Source organism: Galendromus occidentalis, unplaced genomic scaffold (assembly GCF_000255335.2).
Source record: "Galendromus occidentalis unplaced genomic scaffold, Mocc_1.1 scf7180000077484, whole genome shotgun sequence".
Taxonomy (NCBI): Eukaryota; Metazoa; Arthropoda; class Arachnida; order Mesostigmata; family Phytoseiidae; genus Galendromus; species Galendromus occidentalis.
The window spans coordinates 109,299-130,634 of record NW_003805472.1 but is presented as its reverse complement, the minus strand read 5'-3'; the positions used below and the strand labels follow the sequence as shown (position 1 = coordinate 130,634).

The following is a 21,336-nucleotide window of genomic DNA, read 5'->3' as shown; positions in this document are numbered from 1 at the left end:
AAGAAATGAGCAATAAAATAAGGATTCCCACACGACGCCCTCCCAATATATCTCAGACTAGCGCTCCCGGTCGCCGCTTCGCGGCGACTCGGTATCGCTAGACTCACTACACATGCGCTAGCTCCGAGTGCGCTGGCTCCGGGTGCGCTGGCTCCGGGTACACTGGTTCCGGGTGCGCTTGCTTTGGGCGCGCGAGCTCTGGGTGCGCGTCCCGTTTCCCGCTTTCCCGTTTCCCGCTTTCCCGTTTCCCCGCTTTCCCGGTTCCCCGCTTTCCCGGTTCCCCGCTTTCCCGGTTCCCCACTTCCCCGTTTCCCCGCCTCCCCGTGCCCCCGCTTTTATTAGATATGTCCTCCGGAAAAATCGATACACTTCACGGCTACAGCGATTTTCAGCGAGATTCATTAGTAAAAAGTCAGAGGCCAGTGATGACGGCAACCCCCGATAGACTTCTCAGGAGCTCCCAAGAATCCGCCCCCTCATGGTTGTCCAGCCGATAAGAAATCCTGCGAATTCCCGTGTTTCCCTTGATGAAATCTTTGATTCTCGGTGAGAGGACCACTCAAATAATTTTTTCATGGAGGGAAGACCCATCACATGAGAACGACGACCCTCATATGACTTTCCTGAAGCTCCCAGGAACCCACCCCTGAATTTTTGCGGCGATCGGTTCAGGCGTTAGTGAATTTTGCGAATTTCAGATTTTTCAATTTTTTTCCGAGTTTTCGTATTTTCGTGGGTGGAGCACTCAAATAATTTTTTTAAGGTAGAAGGACTCATCGCATCGGAGAACTGACCCCCCTATAACCACCGCTGGATCCCACAGAACACGCTCACAAATTTTCACGACGATCGGTTCGGCCGTTTTCGAGTCTATAGGGTACCCCGGACAGACAAACAGACAGACAAACAGACAGACAAACAGACAGACAAACAGACAGACAAACAGACAGACAAACAGACATGCGTTTTTTATATATATAGATGAGACCTGAAGATATTTCCTGGAAGAATGACTCCTGTCGTCTTCCTCATTTTCCGGGACCAGTCGTAGCTGACCTCTTTCGGGTTCGACGAATTATCCAATGAACCGAGAAAACGAGGGGCCAATAAGAATGCCGAACAGATTCGCTTGAGTGATGAATTCAACGATGAGGCACACGACTCGCCCTGTATATCCTTAATTTATGATTGATGAAATCACTGATAAGGCTCCTCCATGTTTATCGTCTACGCTCCGTTGGGGATGCGACGGGGCGCGAGGCGCATGCGGCGCCTAGCTTCAAGAATTTCCGCCTTGTTCTGCTCAAGATGTAGGATGAGGGCAGGCGAGGTCTGCATCTCAAGAGTCGCAGTGTTCGGGTCACAGTGGCTCACACCCGCGCAAGTTCGGTCACTTCGGTTCAACGAGAAGTAGCCTCTGCGCTGAGAAAGGACATCTTGCGAGACAAGGCGAAAGTTGAGCACCGAAATGCTTTGCCGAAGTTACGGTTATTTCCTGCCAGGTAGACAAGGTGTGTAAAGGTTCCGCTCCTGCATTTTGATCGCTTGCAGTAAACAAAATCCCCGCTCACTTTAGAATCGAGAGCGGAGGAGGACGCTCGGTGCGAATTCGGCCGTCCGAAGCTCTCGGAATAAAGCTTCCAATGCTCCGCAGTCAACGGCCAAGGCGTACCCGGCGTTCTTCAGCGAGTGGATTGGGAAAGGTTGGAGCTGCGTTGTCCCCCCACGTCTGCCTCTTCGTCCGGCCGCGATTTCTCTAGAGAAAAGCCTAGCCTGATAATCAAGCAAGCATACGTCCTGTATCCCGACTGCGTTGAAAAGAGAGAGAATCCGCCACCTTGAGGATACCCGGTAAAGGACAGTGGCGCACCGTGCCACAATGGTGCTCGAGGGTTGTCCCTGAGTGCCCAGGCCCAGACCTCAAACTGAGGACCTTCAATTTTTCTACTGGGCTCTCCAAAGTTATCGCTACGCGACATGCGGCGGGCCGAGTTTCGAGTCGGACCTGCATCTAAGAGTTCCGATTCTCTTCCCGGATTGGGCCCCTCAGCGCCTTCACGGGGGGATTGCCCGTCAATCAATGGATGCGCCCCTATCCCTTTATTTTCCCTCTCCGGACAGGAGGATCGAATAAACAGAGTTCGACTGTATTATCTGGATTACACTCCCCGCAGGACAAGATCGCTTCAATCTGGACTTTACCGCTGCGAAATCGTCGATATGTCTGTCCCTCAGTGCACGGGAGACACGGAAAGCTGGATGATCTGTAGCGAGTGGCATTCGAAGGCGCGATTATCAGCGACTCCTGAAGTGAGTTTGAGACCTCCCGCGGCGCGAGTTCCTCTCGCGTTTGTTGAAGCAGTTTCCTCCATTGAAGTCCAATCCCTTTCGTGCCCTCATGACTCGATGGATCCTATTATCACATTTTATTCCGGTCATCACCATTCAATAAATTCGTCTATTATTACAATATATTTTCTTCACAGATATGCGTTCTCTTGCATATCAATCACAATGTCAATTTTTCCTTATCCGGTTCAGCCTAGTTATGGGCTAGAACTTCCATCTCTGAGAATATCTAGGAGCTCAAATTCGGAACGTCGCGTCGTAAGTGAAGTCAAACTATGATGCTCGATATCGGGACCTCAAGCTACTGATCACGGCTGTCTTAGGATCTGCGACCTCAGGATGAGGTAGAGGACACATTCGATGCCGCTTGATCACGATTGACCTGGGCTAGCACGAAATTGATCCTCCTCATAAGCTGCGACATTTCCTCGTAAGTTTCCATGAGAGCATCGACTCTCTTTCTTTCCGTGTCGAACGAGCTCGGCAACGCTGGGGCGGTACCGTCCTGTGCATCCGCGGCCGTCGGATCGATCCGATCGTTTAGAAACCCGGGATTGTTGTCGAGATGTATCATCATGAAGCTGAGGAAGAAATTAAACGTTTGCATGCTCGCGATCGTATGCCATGCGCCACAGTAGGTACTGGCGAACACATGCGGATTCCGGAAGGTGGTCACATCCGAAAGACAATCCTGCATTATCCTCAGAGAGCGTCCCAGCTTTTCGATAGTTTGTGAAATAAAATCGCGCACGGTGGGCATGTCCTGTAAAGTCAAGAGCGCTCTGAAACTAGTTTAGATCTCACTCAGCGTTCCCGACAGCAATCAATGGAGCGGGAGAGCCTAATGCCCCCCTGAGACTCGAGAAGTCATTGAAAAGTCTCGAGCCGTGTCAGGGCGCACTGAGACGAACTTCTCGTCGATTCCCCGGGATATCCCGGATGATGATCGATAGTCAGGATAAGGAGCTCTTGAAGGGCGGCGACGGAAGGAGACGAACCTGCCTGCTTCTCTTCGGAGCGTTGCTGGCCATTTTTCGAATCGTCGACGAATTCGATCGGGCAACCTCTCAGACACGCACGATGCAAACAACGGAATGAGCCTGTCAACGACGTGCTACGGGTGTTGTCATATTTTGGGAAGAGGAGGGCTTTCCGAGAAGATGTTCTCTTCAAAGAAGCGGTTGGAAGCTCATCCAATATTCGCATACCGAATCGTGCTCCAAGATTTTCCCCCGCCGTGGAATATTTCGGAAGTTCCTGAATGGAGTCAAGCGTAATAAATTGAAAGACGATTGGTCAACTCATTTCCACACTCATGAGCATTGATGAATTCGAGGACCCGTCGATAACGATTTTTCCTTCCGGCTTCCTACAGTCCTAGGAACCTTCTGTCGACCTTTGTGAGCTTCCCGAATCCGGGATTCCTCACCTAATCTTCGTCGGACCAAGAGAAGGATCGCCGCCGATGCCGAAAAAAATCGCTGCTCCGGAGCGGGATCCAATGGAAAGAGTGTCGGATCGGCGTCTGACGACATGACCACCCGGCAGGCGGGCAGTGGAAAAAGTCACAGGAGGAGCTCAGGAGCCCGCATTCGATGAGAATCATCAACACTCCCCATTCCACGGAGGTGCTCCGAAGATCCCGGGAAGAGTTTCCGATAGATTTATTATGAGACCCGAATCACCGAGGAATAGAGAGATTAGTACAGTCTTCCGGGGAACCCTTCCGAGTGGACAGGCACCCCGAAGACTGAGGGAAATGTCCCCCGCGGAAAACCCGCGTAGATGCCATCTTTTCCGGTATAATGCCGGGCCCAAGTTCTCAGACGATGGTCGAGAAAGTTACGGTGCCCGATCCACTCGCGTCAGACCTGTACTCACGTGGCTGACATACTTGGAAATTACAGACAACAAGAGACCTCTGGGAGGTCAGGCGGATATTGTAATGTTCCAAAGTCCAAACTTGGGAGACTCGTACCACGTTTCGATGAAGGCAAGAAATTGCAAAGCCATCGACCGCGTCGGATGGAATATTTGATCGATCTTTCACCAGAGAATGAAGAGGACTAATCGATTGTCATCATATGCAGATTCTCTTAGCTTTTATTTCCTTCGCTCAGTCAGTATCATAGTCTAGGCTGAGAATCGGATCAACCCTTCATTAGCTTCTTCAATTTCCGCAACTTGGATGGTTTCTGCGTCTTGCTCGCCCTCTGTTGCAATACAGGACCGTCGTCCCCCTGAACGATTGACGTCCCTTGCGCAGACTCCAAAACAGTCAACAACGCGATGATGAAGCCGATCGTGGTCAATAAATTCATCTCGCGATCCTGAAGGACTCGAGTCGACAGGTTTCTGGCGGCAGATCGAATCGAGATGCGCTTCTTATATCTCGGAGACCGAGAGCCGAACCTCGTTCGATACGCTCGAGCTCTCCTAACGACTGATCCATGCTTGAGATACCGTCGCCTGAGATCACGACCGCAAAAACATGATGCGGCGAATTCGAGCGTGAATTAAATTCTGTATCAAACAGCCAGCCCATCGAACAAGCTGAGACCCGAGCAAAAGTCATCACTGCTGCTGCGAGCAGCCCGGCCCGTCTCTGTCCAACATTGCACCGTCGAGCCGTATTTCTCTCCTCAGGTGCCGTCAAGCTCCTCTGCAGCGGAAGGGAGCTCCATAAGCAGCGGTTGATTGACTGCCTGATTGACGGCTATCTCTCATTCGTTGGTCCAACCTTCGCAGGGGATCGTTCCGATGAAATTCCTCGAGCAGCACAAAGCGCGCCCGGGCACCGCCTGGATGAGATTAACGAATTGCACGCAGCCCAAGGTAGGACATGGCGGGGCCAAGAAGCGGATTTTGTTGGTCGCTCTAAGTGCGTTTTCCTTGGCAATCCGATCTTCCATAACATTTTCCAGCGCGCTGTGTTTTTCAGGGATGTGAAGATGGAGAACCTCGATGTTCTTCAACAGTCGAGGGAGGGACTTCCGAGAAATTTCTTCAGGGATCGTATTCGAGGCAGTCATCAGTTCCCTCGAAATGCAGACTTGCTTGAGCGTGCCGCCCGATGAAATGGCGTTCCAGAAGGCTGGCTCCTCCAAGGGCAGATCCATGGCTCCGATTTTGAAGAATTCTAGACTCTTGCACCCTTCCATGAAACTTCTGAGATCGGCATTCTCACTCAAGCCCAGAAACGAGAATCGAGCCGTTCTTATTCCTGGATGTACCAGATTCTCGAAACCCAGAATAGGGGGGTTGATGTACGCCAGCGTCAGCTCTTCCAAAGATGTCAGCACGACGAGTTTTCCCAGAACGTACGTCTTCCAACGGATTCGACATTGTGCGCATGATGTCGAATGAGCGAACGGCAACCCAGTTATGTACAGTCTCTTCAACACGATCTTCTTCAGTGCATGTACGACGCTGCAGTTTTCCTCGCATTCTCGGATCAATGCGAGGGACTTCTCTCGGACCAGGGGGTCGTCGTGCTCCAAGCCCAACACGCCGTCTGGCAGTTTGGGTACATAGCAGATCGGGATCGCCAGGGCTTCCAGACGTGGAGCGGCACGGGTCAAAGTCTCCCAATCAGAAAATTCCCCGTGGAAATTTGTCAGATCAAGCTCAATCATATGTTCCACGGCTTGTCCATTGAGTAGGGTCATGGATCCCACGAGGGTTCCCTGAGGCAGTTTGACGTTGCAATTGCAGATGTCCTCCAGCGTAGAAATGTCTTTGCAGGCAGCGATTTCGGTCACGCCTCGCGTATCCACTCCTGGTAGGAGTTCGCAGAAGCGCATGCAATCCCTAACCCAAAATTTCAGCTCAGGACTCGCCGAGCAGAACTGCACCAAGTCCCGAGCGAGCTGATCTCGAGTCGAATGCGAAGAAAAATGGCATGAGAAGAGGACAGTGTGAAGGGTTCTCCACAGGTTTTCATCCAGACAGCTTGTGCGTGATCGGTAGTTATGCGTTGAGCGCTCGCGCCCGACGAACGCGATGTGCACGAACTCCATCTCGGTGCACGCGTTCAAAAAATCCAGGATGGGACTGAACGCCCGGATGAGAGGAGCCGCTTCCATGTAAACTCTCTTGATCGAAGGATAAGCTCCAAATATTGACTTGTCCGCATTTCCCGGTATGTCGAAAAAACTGAAGCTCAAGCTCTCGATAAACTCCAATGAATTGAGCACGTTGAGCAGTTGGAGCGACTTCAAGCCGGAGTTGACGACCTTGAGCTCTTCGACGCTTCGGCATCGCAGGATGAGCTCCTCCAAAACCGAAGGCTCCGCGCGACAGTTGGTGAGGTCTAGCGTTCGGATGTTCGACGAGTTGCGAGCGGCGTATTCCAAGAGCACGTCTGTAACTGCTAGCGTTTTGAGTTTCGAGCTGAATTGAGCGAGACGCCGGCGCAGGCTCTCACAGGTTATCGAGAGCGCCACCAACGAGAGGGAATCGAGCCATCGAAGGATGTGCTCCAACATCTCGTCGGGCAAGTCGAGAAGATTTATCCTGGATCAGATGAAAACATGAGGTTAATGTCGGTTGCCGTGGAGCGATTCCGAGAATCCGAAAACGAGAAATCCGATCCACTGTGTCCTCTGAAAAAATCGTCTTACCTGCGGGAAACCTCAGTTTCCGCTTCACGGTTGCCCGACATCTTGGAGGACGTTGCTTCCAGAGCGGGAATCGATCGATCCCCTGGAGCTCCGTGCGTGGTCACACGCAGGAGTCTGGCCAGTCGAAATTCGAATGAGGGATTGGAAGCCGAATCTTGGCGGTTGTGAACAGATCAGCTGATCAGTCAGATCATATAGAGTCTCCCGCTCTCAGGCCCTGTTCCACCAAGCTCCATTGGTGCACCGAGGGAATTCGGGAAGCGAATTCTAATATTCGACGAGAGCGTTCTGTCATCGCTTCCTGCGGGAGAATGGATTTCCCTCAACGACACTCATAGTTGAATCCTCCGATTCGCGCTCAGCGGGCAAAGTTGTTCCGAGAAACTTACCGCTATCAGTATCGATCGTCCGAGAAAAGGCTCAGCTTCTTGTTTCTCGAGTTGACTTAGAATTCTGTCTCAGGGCGTGAGATTCGCCAACGACGATGCACTCGAGCTTGTCAAAATTCCCCTCATGCCGTGTTTGTCGTGCTTACCCTCACCAGGCAGAGCCGAATCTTGTTGATGTCCACTTCACATCCTCCTCCTCTTTCTGTCATTTTAGCAGACACCTCGATTATATAACCCGGGAAAAAGAACTTCAAGGGTCAAGCTGATCCTACATGTCGAGCGCGGGCCAACTCTATCGCCGTTGGAAGGGTCGAATGTCGGGGCTCTCGCGAGACGGCGTGATCCTTGCGGGACGTTCCTTTTTTCATAGAATCGAGACCTCGGGCGATTGCTGTCTGGCGCGAAATTCGAATTGGGATGAGCGAATAACGAAAGCGGTGCACCGATGCGTCTGAGCAAGTAGGCAGAAATTGGGGGAAAGAATGGGGACTCGACGGGGAAAAGGTGTAGATATTCACACAACGGTAAGCGCGTTTGCCCTCGAGTCCGAGCGAGCGAGCTAGCAGGGGGCAAGGCGCGGCCCTCGTTCCCTTCATTGGAACACATTCCAAGATGGATCATTCCCTATCGGCGGAGGAGTGAATACCAGACCACGAGAAATGATCTCTATCTTGCATCTTCGTCACTGAGGGAATCGAAGATCTCAGATTCCAGAAATATGCTGACGTGAGAGCGCGGCACTCTCGGATTGATCGCCCGCTCGCGATCGAGAAGTTGGAAGAGATCATCTGTGCCCCTTTATGTCTCTGCCGGTCGCGCGTTATCAGCTGTCTACTACCTTCTCATAAGGCCCCGTTGAGCGGCTTCAGGGGCCTAGGTGTTGACGACGACAGCAGCAGCCCCAGAAGTTCTGGGTGAGAGTGAGAGGGCGACCAAGTCATCATCAAGCAGACGACACTCGGCCGAACAGTCACTCGATGTTCCGGAGGGGCTTGAGCAGCTGCCTGCAAACCGTCCGCTCTTCGGCTGCACTGACGAGAGCGCGTGTGGTGTGTAAAGTCAAGACCACTTCCAAGAGATCTTTCCCTGTGACATATCGGAATTTCGCAAGCATGCCGAAGTACAGCATCGTCGAGCGCGGAACTGAAAATACTCCGTCCTACCGGCAAGTACATATTATTCTTGTTAAGTCATCCCGATCCCTCGCCACCTGTGGTCCAAGTTCCAGAGTTCCAAGTCTCAGATCAGAATCACGTCATGTGTTCTAGTATCGAAGATACGCGGGATGGGTCGAATCGAGTGTTCGTCTTCAACGAGCAAATGTCATCGACTGATAGCAATCATGCGGTTTCTGACAAGTGCTCGCCACCAATCTGTTCTCTTGTGTGACCTCTCGAGTCGATTGGTTTGGCTTATCCTCATGTTGATCTTGAGCATACGGCGCGCGTATAGAGACATTCGATCTGGGCTGTCTCTCTCGAAGAAGATCGACACGTGCTCTTCGAACGCCGCAATCTGTCATTTTTGATAGTTCTCGTTTACTCGTCTACGGGCGGCGGTCAAAACTGTTTTGGCTCTTGGAATATCACCAACGTTATCGAAACGTGGCATTGAGCTCTAGGCGCCGGACTTGGACTATCTGTATCGTTGGGAGTTCGCTGACTAGTGTCTCGCGCGGAACGCTAAATTCCCGCTTTCACATTTCTCCTTGCATAATAATCGATTCTCTGCTGCAAAGAAGCCAGGGGAGCGGCACCGGGCTCAGTCGCTTCTTCTTCGAGGAAGTTGAGCGAGAAGTCGAATTGAATAATCGTTTCTCTAAAGTTCAGTGTCAATGATATCATTCGGCACCAACTCGCGTAAGTCGCTTCTCGAACTTTGTGACCGTCTCGTGGAAGAGTCGTGTTGTCCGAGCAACACCGGAGCGGAAGTTGGCTCTAGCTCAGAGCCGGCGGTAATTTTTCGAGCGATCGAAGATCGATGCCCTTTCCGTGACACCCGTCGAGATGATAGCCGACTCATTGTGAAACTGTGAAGAAGCAAGGAACGACATGACGATTTGTCCTCTAAGAGGCCGAGAGCATGCGACCCTCAGAATTTGTAACGGAGGTCGTTTCTTGCAGACTTTTCATCCAGGATGAGAGCGGCCAAGCGCTGTCACCGTTCCACGATATTCCCTTGTTCGCGGATAGCGACAAGAAAATTTACAACATGGTCGTTGAAGTTCCCCGATGGTCAAACGCCAAAATGGAAATCGCCACCGGTGAACCGCTGAACCCCATAAAGCAGGACACCAAGAACAACAAACTCCGATTCGTGAAGAACCCCTTTCCCCACCACGGTTACATCTGGAATTACGGCGCGATCCCGCAGACGTGGGAAGACCCAGGGAAGGTCGATCACAACACTAATTGCAAGGGCGACAACGATCCCATCGATGTCTGCGAAATCGGTCATCGAGTAGCGAATCGAGGAGACGTCATCCAGGTCGGGAGCGCTTCAAGCCCTCAAATTCATGCGTATATCGACCCGAAGGGACGAGAGAACCCCTAGAACGCCATATCGGTCGGAGACCGTCCGCTTTTATATTTCATAATAATGTATTTCGATTTCTAGGTCAAGGCTCTCGGAATTCTGGCGCTTATCGACGAGGGCGAAACGGACTGGAAGGTCATTGCCATCGACGTCCTCGACCCATTGGCCTCGAAATTGAATAACATTCAGGACGTCGAGCAGCACTGTCCTGGCCTGCTGAAAGCGACCGTAGAGTGGTTCAAGATCTACAAGATTCCCGACGGGAAACCCGCCAATCAATTCGCATTCGACGGTGAAGTCAAGGATCGCGATTTCGCCGAAAGCATCATCAAAGAAACCCATTCGTACTGGACAGACCTGATAGCGAAACCCGATCCCAAGATCAACTGCGCGGCTGTCCGGGTGCCCGGCCCTAGCGGTATCTCCCCCGAGGAAGCGTCATCGATTGTGGAATCTTCACCTATTTATGTTCCGAATCCGGTCTCGGACAGCCTCGTCGATAAGTGGTACTATCTCAACGACAAACTCGAGCTCGTCTGACCTGCCGAGTCATGAATTTCGCGGCTGAGAGTCGGGGAGCAGCGACGTTGATCTGATGCCTTTATAGGAAGCCCGGGAGGGGGTAGATTTTTCTCAACTGATTCTTCTAATAAAAGCATTCCATTGGTATGCGACAAATAAACGCTTAAAAATCGACCTCGTGTATTCCGTTGTGCAACCGCTTTGCTAGCTGGTCGGATCTTTGAGTCGGAATCGCTGGAGTCGAGTACATCGGGTTAATGAGTCATCAATAAAGTCTTTATTAAAATTCTGGAAGACAACGTACGTCTGGCCTTAATATAAATTCCGATGCTACAGCTCTCTCGGAGCCGAGATTCATGAAAAGCACACAATCATTTGGATTTTCATTCTCACGGTCCTGGAATTGCTGCGATGTCATCGAATTTTCGAATCTTCGCTCGTCGTGGTTACTGTCGGTCGAGGGAGAACTGTCCGTACAAGATTGAGCTGGTGACCGGAGGTAGTCGTAGTAATTTCACGAGGATTCTCGGCGGAAACTGAGATGAGAATATTCTGACACGATCTGAGCGTATCAGTCTCATGCGCACCCTCAGGTGTTCCTCGTGATGGTGTCCGTCGTGTGATGGCCCAAACCGATCTGTTTCACGATGCAGCTAACCGCGCGGAGCTTGATGAGGAGGGGCTCCTCTTCCATTATCCCCGACCTTAGGTTGATGATGTCGGGAAGGATTCCGGCATCTTCCAATTTGGTGACATTTAAAAGTATGCCGAGCTTTGCCAGATATGTTTCGAGATCAGGTTGACCCAGTGCTGCCTCCAGATACCGCAAACTGCAGTATGGTTCGCTTTTCTCGTCGAGAAGAACTAGAAGCAATTCCACTCCATGGAAACGTTCCAACTGGGAGGGATCCGCCATCGGGAAATGTTAGTCGATTGTCTATCTCACAGCCGTGAGTCAACATGAGGGCAGAATTTTCAGAACATGAAGTCGGAGAGCTACCCCCCGGGAGAAACCGAAGAACTCACCTTTACTTTGTGCCGCGTACCAGGGAGGCTCAAAGGACAGCCTCGGAAGGAGATCTCGTGGACTCTGTCCGGGGCTCCGCAAATTTTTCGGTTCGATCCATCTTGCGCAGGGCATCTGCTGTCGGAGTCCATGTTCGCTACTTCAAGCCAACACGACGCGTCTTCCCCGATCCTCGAATTCGTTCATTCTGCGAGTTTACGATCAGAGGACGTCTGGATTCTGCATGACATCGAGGCTGAGGTGCGTCGTGCGAACGTGCAGCGTACCATGCGACTTCGTCGTTAGATGTCGATGTATCGGTCCGAACGGAATCAGAGCGTAACGGATGAAGCTCAGCTCGAAGCTTCATCTTTGGAAAGGCGACGATACCTCGTCGTCTTCGATGCGCCCAACACGCGCCCCTGCACATTCGGTCTCCCGAGGGTGGATCGCAGGGACAAGGCCATTTAGATCTCGACTGCTGTGGGACACACTTAGCTATCGCCGTATCGGCACAAACGGGAAATTGATCATTTCAGCCAATGACATGAATGTTTGAGTGTTCTGCGCCTGATAACCGTTATTGCGCCTGATGCCTGATCAAGAATCGTCATCAGCACGACCCGCTTCAAGATCACCCGCCCATGCCTGTCTGAACCACTTTTCTTGTTTCGTGCTCCCTTCCAGTGGATCCTCTCTTATCCGAGGACCTACAGGATCCTATAGACCACAGAGCGTCACCCCCGCGGGTACTCGCCCGCGGAGCAATCATTTCCGTAAAATTTCTTCGCATCGATTCGAGGGCGATTCTTGGAGAAGGGATCTGGGATATCTCCTGGCCAGACTTATGTTCGACGGTAGAACTCACTCATCTCACCCAGACTCTGACCCAAGCCGAAGTTATGACTGAATTTTTCGAAGAGCGACTGCAGCAGGGAGGGGGGGCACACGATGACTGCGGCCCCGAAAACTCGGGAAAACACGATGCCCCCCCCCTCTTCCCCCTGAATACGCGGCTGGGAAAACTTTTTTGGAAGGAGTCGGCTCTAACAGCAGTGAGAGCTCAGAAGAAGCTGCGTGCTAGAAGTTGGAGAGAAAACCTGAATTCTAGACTCGTACTTGGTGACTGTGCGGAGGGGGATCGATCTTTGGCGCCGAGATCGGTGGATCGACTAGGAGGTCCTGGACGCTATAAAGAGATTTCGTAATTTCAGGAGGCGATTGCGATTGCAGATCCTCGATCCTCGGCTGGCACCGAAGGAATTTTCGGAGCTTGGGTCCTGAAAACCGTCAGCGGGAAGCAATTAGAGCCGTCGCGTCGGGACTACCTCCGACTACTCGCCGCTCGATTCGAAGTCTTTCAGCTGCTCGAGGGCAGACTCACTAATTTAGGGTATTGCTGACAGCATAATGCGCACTGACGATTGCTTTTTATACATACTCTCGAAAATGGTTCGTGCCCCCGAGATTCGTCCTAGTGACAGCAGCTCAGCCCGCCAAGCTTTCTCGGCAGAACGAACTTCCGCCGAGCAGGAAAGTCTGCTGACTACGAGCCCGGTAAAGGCCAACCTTCACCGCATTCTCAATCGCGCGCCAGGAGTCCCGATCAGTCATCGCTCTCGGAGCTCGCACGTCGGGAGGACACAAATTCGATGGCGGAAATGGAGAGTCGTTTGGTTGGATAGCTGTGCGGACACGCAGGGGTTCTGTCTCATAATCAAGCATGAAAAACTTTCCCTTCTCCATTCGAAGCTTGCGCCATCGAGCAGACCAACATGTGCAGCACTGCTGGGTCGTCGTCCATATGTGAGACAACAACAATAACACAGGTGTCTTCCCGGAATGTGAAACATATACAGTGAACCATCAGCCGGAGGAAATCAATCCCATTCGTGCTCTCATTTCGTGCTGCTTGTGAGGGTCGTCGAGAAAAGGGACAGGTCTCGAGTCTCCATGCTGACGCATTTGCGTCGCTGCTTGTCAAGGATGGCGTTCGGCGGCTCCCCGGTGAATCGTCTGGTGAACGAGCGCAGTCCGTATCTTCTCCAACATGCGCACAATCCCGTAGCTTGGTTCTCATGGGAGGACGAGGCTTTCGAAGCCGCCCGGAGGGACAACAAGCTGATCTTCCTGAGTATAGGCTACTCTACCTGTCATTGGTGCCATGTCATGGAGCGTGAGAGTTTCGAAAACGAAGAAGGTTCGTGGAACCGCGCACTCGCGGGGCGAGCTCTCGGAGCTACGGTTAATCATCAGGGACCGTTCCGGGGAGCTAATCGATCAAGTGTGCGATCCCATACTGAACTCCCAAGAACGAGGATCGAGCCGAGGTTGTTGACACTTGAGGGTTTCCTTTCCAGTGGCGAAAATCTTGAATGATCGCTATGTCTCGATCAAAGTCGATCGCGAGGAGCGTCCTGATATCGACAAAATTTATATGACGTACGTCCAAGTGACTTCGGGTCACAGTGGCTGGCCTCTCTCGGTGTGGCTGACGCCTGAACTGAAGCCGATTTTCGGCGGCACCTATTTTCCTCCCGAAGACAATCAGTACGGTTTGGCTGGCTTCAAAACCATCTTGCTGATGCTCGACGACAAGTGAGTGCGCGACCCCGTCCGCGTCATTTTCTCCACGTCCCCTCTGATTGTCGCCGTGAGCTTCGAAGCTCGATATCTCTCATTGCACCCAGACAGCCGCTCGGATATGACAGATTTTCATTCTCTACTCGCAGGTGGCATTCGTCGAAGAACGAGAAGATAAAAGCGGACTCCGATCGCATAACGGCAATGCTGGCCAGAGCTTCGAACCTAAGAGAGAATCTAGAGGCCGCGGAGAGTTTCCAGCCTTCACAATGCATAAAAGATTGTTCGCTCATTCTGCAGAAGCACCTGATCGGCTTCGTCAAAGAGCCCCGCTTCCCACAGTGCGTCAACGGGAATTTCTACATGAATTTATTCCATTTCCAAAACAATAGAATGGGTGTTGATATAGTCGAGAGGCAGCTCAAGGAAATGGCCACGGGAGGCATCCATGATCATCTTGGGGGAGGATTTCATAGGTATACTGTGGATGCGGCATGGCAGGTCCCACATTTTGAAAAAATGCTGTACGATCAAGCCCAAATTCTGGCGCTGTACTGTTCCTACTTGAGAATGCCTGGAATCAAACCAGAGATCGCCAGCTTCTTCGGAGGTGTCGCTACGGGAATCGCAGGTACGAGCGCTTTGTACATGAGGAGTAGCGAAATCAATGGAGGACACTCAGCTCTTCCTCTGACTAAAATATTCTTGCATCGAGAAAACCCGGACCTGATGATAAGGTCTCAAGCCGTCCTCGGATTTTCAGATTACGTCATGAGAGATCTCTCTCACCCTCAAGGAGGATTCTACAGCGCGGAGGACGCGGACAGCCTCGAGAGTTTCGATTCATCGGACCACAAGAAAGAAGGAGCCTTCTATGTTTGGACCATGGCTGAAATCCAGAAAATACTCTCGAAGAAAGAAGCCAAGGTTTTCTGCGAATTCTTCGGTGTCGACGAGCAAGGAAACGTCGATCCTCACCACGATGCTCAAGGAGAACTCCTGAACCAGAACACACTGTTTTACCGCTATCCTGATTCATATGATCAGAATATCAATGACATGGCAAAAGTCATCGACCTCGAGGACGGGGACCCTCTCGACGAGATCCTCGAGTCAGCGAAGCGGAAACTTCTACAACGACGGCTAGAAAGTCGTCCTCGACCTCACCTCGACAACAAAATTGTCTCGGCCTGGAACGGACTGATGATCGCGGCGTTGGCTAAAGCGTCCGTAGTCCTGAAACGACCCGCGTATGCGGAGCGGGCGTTGAAAGCCGTCGACTTCATCCGGGCGAATCTTTTTGATCGCGAGAACCAGAGACTTTACCGCAGTGCCTACACCGAAGGCGAAGGGGACGCAGCGCGTGTGGAACAGCTCGAAAAACCTATTCCTGGCGTGCTGGAAGACTACGCTTTCGTGATATCCGGTCTCCTGCAATTATATGACGCTACGCTCGATGAGCAGCTCCTACTCTTCGCGAAGATTTTGCAGGATAGTCAAAATAGACAATTTTGGGATGAGACGAATGGAGGTTATTTTCTCTTTTCGGGAGGAGGATCTAACATAATTTACGTACTCAAAGACGATCACGATGGAGCAGAACCGAGTGCTAACTCGGTGAGCATCGCCAACTTGATCCGGCTCTACCATATTTTCGATCACGAACCATATCGCACAAAAGCAAACAAAACTGTTAAGCTCTTCGCTGAGCGATTGTCCAAAGTCCCGATCGCACTACCGGAGATGGTCAGTTCTCTCATGTATCTTGTGGAGCCTCCAACGAAGATCATACTTTCCGCCGAAGACGATGAAATCTCCGATTTCAAACGGGTTTGTGACGAAGAAGCTAGAGGTTTCAGTATCGTTTTCGCGGCTCGATCCGTCAGTGAACTCGGCTTCACTAAAGAACAGTATCCTGCGGTCAATGGTGAAGTCACCGCTTACGTTTGCAAGGATCTATCCTGCCTTCCCCCGATCAATGATATTGACGATTTGAGGAGGGAGCTACAACGTTGATCTTGCTCGATATCTATCTTTTGTAAATAGAAACAGGGGAGGCTCTAGCCCTACTTGTTCATAGAACTTGAGAAATACTCTCGCCTTGATATAGAAATAAATATGAAAAATTAATGAACACTCGCGGAACTTTTCAAGAGCGTCGCGAGAGTTTCATCAACCATGTCGATTGAAAAACCTATCACGCCTCAGTAACATATATCCTGTTCCTCGATCTGTTTGTTGCCGTCGCCCAAGTTCTGCTTATTTCAGGCTTCCGTCGCGCACTCAGTAGACTTCCTCATGCTCGCATCCTCCGTAGCACTTCCGCTTCTGACTCGAGTGAGTCACGGACCGGCCACCCGACGAGAAGGGAAAAGTCAAGCGAATATCTCGCCTTGGGAAAATCCGGGAATAGAATCATCCATCACGCTCCTGGATTGTCCGTCATGAGTATCCGTTCCTGAGACTTCGCCGCCTGCCTAGCCGCCACACAAAATGTTCCCTGCTTCCATCGAAAATATATCATACCTTTATTCGATAGGTCGGGCGATTTCGCGTCCGAGACAGGCAACGATAACATTATACAAATCCAGTGCCCGTGCGTCAAACTCAACTGGTATGCGATCCCCTAGGTTCGCTTGTCCCTCACCACGATTCCCTTGGCTTTCAGATCCTCACGGAATCCGTCGCAGAGCTTCAAGATATTCAACCGTTCATCAGATTTCATAGCGAGAGCGGCCGAGCGCACATCACATCGAAAATTCATGCAAGTGTGTACAACGTCTTCGGCTCGATCTACGTTTCCCGACTCCTGAGTCTCTCGCCCGAGACGAACGCCTAGAACGTCGAAGTACAGCCGAATGAAATCCTTCAAGGAGGACACCGCCACGTACGCCGTCGAGGAATGAGCGTCAGTTTCTTGAAGTTCTGCGCCGAGCATTTGGACCAGGTCCAAGACGGCGGTCGTGGCCTCGGAGAAATCGAAGTCATCTCGGAAGGACTCTTCAACTTTGAGTTTTGTCAAAAACAGGTTCTGAAGAAGTTTCTCCTCGTTGACATCCGCCCGGAACTTGCCCCGGAGATAATCCTCGCAATCAGTGAGAATGGACTTGAGAATCGCGAGATTCTTTTTCGCTCTCGCATGAAGTTCATCCGAATAATGAATATCGGAACGATATGGTACCCTGGGGGAAAATTCGGAAAGTTCGAATTATGGAGAATTATAAGAGATTATGGAGAATGATGGAGAATTTCTCCTCGTTGCTCCATATCGATTTTCTTCATGCGTATCTCGGTCAGTTAGATGTGACGCAGACGCCCATTCATTCTCATCGGATGGAAAATACTCACCGCAAGCACATCATCCGGAGCTCGTCCGATGTGCCGCTTTCCAGATAGTCTTTGATGCTCAAAACATTGCCCAGGCTCTTTGACATCTTTCTAGAGTCGATCTGAACGTGCCCTGAGTGCAGATAGAACTTTGCCCAATTCGAGCAAGAATGATAAGCACAACTCTGAGCTTCTTCGTTTTCGTGATGCGGGAATTCGAGGTCTTTTCCGCCGCTGTGAATGTCAACCGATGATCCGAAAATCTGTATGGAGGAGGAGAGACTCTCAGAGACGAAGCTCATTAGGGAGAAACTCAGTTACAATTACCACAATGCAGCTGGGAACTTTCCCTCTCCTGAAAATATCCTGGGACATTCGAAGCAGCAGATATCCGAGGAAAGGAACGAGTTTCATCGTTTCTCAGAATCGCTCCTTCGAGTTCCCTCCACGTTGTGAGCATTCATAGGATTATCGAGTTCTAGTCGGAAGTAATCACCTTCGAAGCCATCGCGGAGCACTCGACGTGCCAACCAGGCCTTCCCGCTCCGAAGGGAGCATTCCAAGAAGGCTCTTGAGGTTTGGCGAATTTCCATAAGACGAAGTCAGCAAAGTGGCGCTTCTCATCCTGTAACCTGCTTGTGAAAGCATCTCCCCCTCCGCGGAATCTCGGGTAGTCTGAGTCTTTTTCCGTATCGAAATAGATTCCATCTGAGATCTGGTACGCACAACCTGACTCGAGCAGTTTCTGAATGAAATCAACGATGAGGGGTACGTTTTCAGTTACTCTGAGTACGATCGAGGGTGGCTTAACTTGCAAGCTTTTCAGATCCTCGAAAAAAGACTTTTCGAATTCCCGAGCAATATCAACGCTGCTCCTCTGAGTTTCCTTGCTCCGTCTGATGATTTTATCATCGATATCCGTGATGTTCATTGCGAAAATCACGGAGTTGTTGGCATTTTCCAGCAGACGGCGTATCATATCGAACCTGCAAGGATTTGCCATTCAGTGTGGAGACGAATACGGACAATTTTTTTTATCTTATCGAGAAACTTGTCTGGAAAATTCTCTGACCGACCTAACATAGCAGAAGGCGTGACCGATGTGGGAGTGATCGTACACTGTCGGACCACATGCATACCACTTGACAACATTCTGCCTCTCAAGAACGAGCGGCGTTTTTCGTTTCGCGATCGCGTTGTACACGGAGAAGTCGGTTCTGTGACCCTGCGGCGCCTTCCAGAGGTATTTCGGCGAGCCCGCCGAAGACGCTCCTGTGATGCTGCAGTTTCGCAGGTTGTCGATCCTGCATTTGACTCTGTTGACGAGATTCTTCCCGCCGAAGTCGAGCCGTCTCACTTTTGACGTGAGCATCACTGTAGATGCCGGCTAAGGACTGTGGATCGCGCACGACGGAACATTCGACTCAAACCCGAAGGCATTCATTGAGGCTTGTCTCGAGACCTTTGCCGATTATCGCGCAGCGCTGGACTTCTCATCGAACGAAATTCATTAGGGATATTAGGAACTCAATTCATTCAGAGAACGAGATCAACTGAACCCTCTCGCACAAAGAGAACGCGCAGGGAGCGGCCATGTCCCATGTCCAATATTTGTTGTCAGCTCCAGCAGACGAATCTCCCCGTTTGATTCGCACGCGGCGCATTTTCAAGCCCTGAAGTTCTTCCTCGATTCTTCCCCTCTGGCAGCTGAGTTCCTACTTGCCAATGGTCGATTGCGATTATCGAGAAGTTTGGAGGATTGATTCGCGATGGATGTCTACCTTTTTACCGAAAACCGCTGGCTCTCAAAAGTCGGCTTGAGTATGTTCGAAAGTGCGGAGTAAGCGAGCGTACCGGGTTAAATCGAGGAGTCTTCAGTCATGAATACGGCGCGAGACTGAGCGGAAATTTTTCTCCGTGCATCCGTCGACTCCGGAGTTGCGGGGTTGCCGCGGAACTAGCAGGAGCAAGAATTCTTGAATCGGGATCGGGAAAGGCTCGGATGCCGACTGCGTCCTAGGTCCTAGCTCGAGAGAGCATTCGGTGTCCGAGCGAGAGCCATCTGCCTTATTGGTTATGCTCGCGGATGCTCGCGCTTGTGTGCGGAAGGACACCAGCCACGACGAGAGGCAGAGGCATTACTTCACAAGGGTATACGGTACGCACAGGAAGGATCAGGGATCAGAAAGGGAATACGCACGCAATTGAAAACGAAGAAAGAAGCGAAATTCGTCTTCTCCGATGACTGTATCTCAAATTCGGACATCGAACTTGTTTTGCAAATCCAACTCCTGTGACACATATCCTACGGTACGTTGGTTTGCTTCCTTCCTTTCCTCGAGACATACAGAACGACCAAACGAGGACATCGAAGCTCAGTATGGCTCGATTATTTTGACCGGAAATGTAGACTGAGACGACCGAAACTGTAGAAGAAAATACGACCGCTAGATATCGGTTGATCGAGCTACGTCTAGTTCGCGGCGCAGTCGAGCCCGAGACAAATACAGTCAGTTCTTGATTTAATATAAACTCGGTTTAGTAAACATGTGGATTTCGTAGAGAATTTCCCAGGTCCCGGCCGTCATCATTGACATCGTCGTGTTGTTGGCTCTGTAGTTAGTGAAGCTTGATACAGAGTTCCTGGCAAATCGGTCACATGCTCTCGCAATGGTTGAAATGGTGATTCCGCAAAAGCTGGAATATTTCGCGGTTTTGTCCTGTCAATGGAGCCTTTATTCCTTCCGAGTCTCTATCCGCGTTCACGAGTAAGAACACGGACATTATTCTGGAATAATGTCTGGAATAATGCGAGCGTCTGGAATCGCAAGTCGTAATTTTCCTCGGTTCAAAAGCACGATCTTCTCTATGGATAAACGGTGAAACCTATCTAATGGGTCCACCTTGCGTCCGAGCGGAACGCGGACCGGTACCTCAGGTGGACCCTGGTATGGTATGGTATGGTATTTATTGATCCTCTCGAGCCTATATATACATATAGGCATGAGACCCTGTTTCAGGGGCGATTTCTCAGCAGATCCTCCGGGTTTCTCTTTCCCATTCTTCCAGCAGTCTTCTTGTTTTTCTCATGAGATTTTCGTCACTTTGTTCAGTGAAACCCAATCTCCTAGCCACTTCGTCAATATCGAAGTGGTGAGGAGTGCATTCCGTCATAATGTGAGGAATGGTTTCTTCGTCTAAGCCGCACTTCAAACAGTGCGGCTCGATCCGTTGGTACTTCGCTCTATGCGACCTCGTCGGTAGCATCCCTGCTCTTGCTAGGGCTAACAGAGCGCTCCCCCGACTATTTTTATATAGTCCATATGTTGGGGTGGCTGTATCCTTCCATATACTGTACAATTCCAGGCTGGGTTTAGAGTTCATTCCCTCTCTCCACAGCTCTTCCATCTTTTCTCTAATATGTTTTTTCACCGTATTATTGAAAAGATTCATTCTCGGTCTGAGGTCCTCTGTGTATACTATCGGTATGTTTCCGCATGAGTATTTATCGCTGAGGTGGCGCATTCTTCTGAGCGCTGCTGTCGTTATCTTCGTTGTGGCCATCATGGACAGTATCATGCGTGGCCACCGGTCGGGTTCCATCGCGCTTATTCTCGCGAAATATCGGATCTTGCTCTGCGCTTCTCTCGATTCGAAGGTTGACCACCCGAGTTCGCCTTGTACGAACTCGTTCGCAACTTTATATTCGTTTATTCCCAGTGCCCATTTCCCAACTGCAGTCTGAATTCTTTCGAATTCAGCCGTCATTTGGTTTGAGGCCCGGGACGCTAATACCGCATTCGCGTATGTGAGTCTCGGTACTCCCGTTGCCTTCCATTGTATTCGTGTGATTTCGAATCTGTTAAAGGTCCATAGACATTGGGCGTGCAATTGTTGTTTAGCCTTCCTTGCCTCCCTCTTCCAGTTCAGTTCCTGTTGGAGTAGGTAGTTCGGTTGATCACAGAGGGTAATTCCCAGATATTTATAGCTATCTCGAAATTCG

The 21,336-nt window shown here is 50.8% G+C and overlaps 6 protein-coding genes across 6 annotated transcripts; 2 read left to right on the top strand and 4 right to left on the bottom strand.

Moving 5' to 3' along the window:
* Positions 1-2,442: 2,442 nt before the first annotated feature.
* Positions 2,443-3,445, bottom strand: LOC108864544 (uncharacterized). Its single transcript, XM_018640425.1, has 2 exons — positions 3,348-3,445; positions 2,443-3,112 (listed from the first exon to the last, which is right to left on the bottom strand). The coding sequence occupies exons 1-2, from the start codon at positions 3,378-3,380 to the stop codon at positions 2,684-2,686; spliced, it is 462 nt and encodes a 153-aa protein (XP_018495941.1). The 5' UTR covers positions 3,381-3,445; the 3' UTR covers positions 2,443-2,683.
* A 1,627-nt stretch (positions 3,446-5,072) lies between these two features.
* LOC108864525 (uncharacterized) lies at positions 5,073-7,469 on the bottom strand. Its single transcript, XM_018640363.1, has 3 exons — positions 7,361-7,469; positions 6,972-7,272; positions 5,073-6,864 (listed from the first exon to the last, which is right to left on the bottom strand). The coding sequence occupies exons 2-3, from the start codon at positions 7,010-7,012 to the stop codon at positions 5,073-5,075; spliced, it is 1,833 nt and encodes a 610-aa protein (XP_018495879.1). The 5' UTR covers positions 7,013-7,272; positions 7,361-7,469.
* An 857-nt stretch (positions 7,470-8,326) lies between these two features.
* On the top strand, positions 8,327-10,579 carry Nurf-38 (Inorganic pyrophosphatase Nurf-38). Its single transcript, XM_018640426.1, has 3 exons — positions 8,327-8,525; positions 9,484-9,847; positions 9,977-10,579. The coding sequence occupies exons 1-3, from the start codon at positions 8,338-8,340 to the stop codon at positions 10,433-10,435; spliced, it is 1,011 nt and encodes a 336-aa protein (XP_018495942.1). The 5' UTR covers positions 8,327-8,337; the 3' UTR covers positions 10,436-10,579.
* Positions 10,580-10,670: 91 nt separating this feature from the next.
* Positions 10,671-11,635, bottom strand: LOC100902746 (uncharacterized). The gene is made up of 2 exons (XM_003745512.2): positions 11,444-11,635; positions 10,671-11,315 (listed from the first exon to the last, which is right to left on the bottom strand). Exons 1-2 carry the CDS (start codon positions 11,573-11,575, stop codon positions 11,007-11,009), a joined length of 441 nt encoding a protein of 146 aa, XP_003745560.1. The 5' UTR covers positions 11,576-11,635; the 3' UTR covers positions 10,671-11,006.
* A 1,774-nt stretch (positions 11,636-13,409) lies between these two features.
* Positions 13,410-16,121, top strand: LOC100902362 (spermatogenesis-associated protein 20). Its single transcript, XM_003745588.2, has 4 exons — positions 13,410-13,623; positions 13,784-14,021; positions 14,156-14,637; positions 14,770-16,121. Exons 1-4 carry the CDS (start codon positions 13,410-13,412, stop codon positions 16,020-16,022), a joined length of 2,187 nt encoding a protein of 728 aa, XP_003745636.1. The 3' UTR covers positions 16,023-16,121.
* Positions 16,122-16,632: 511 nt separating this feature from the next.
* CysRS-m (cysteine--tRNA ligase-like protein, mitochondrial) lies at positions 16,633-18,882 on the bottom strand. The gene is made up of 4 exons (XM_003745587.2): positions 18,410-18,882; positions 17,830-18,319; positions 17,355-17,596; positions 16,633-17,188 (listed from the first exon to the last, which is right to left on the bottom strand). The coding sequence occupies exons 1-4, from the start codon at positions 18,703-18,705 to the stop codon at positions 16,633-16,635; spliced, it is 1,584 nt and encodes a 527-aa protein (XP_003745635.1). The 5' UTR covers positions 18,706-18,882.
* Positions 18,883-21,336: the final 2,454 nt, after the last annotated feature.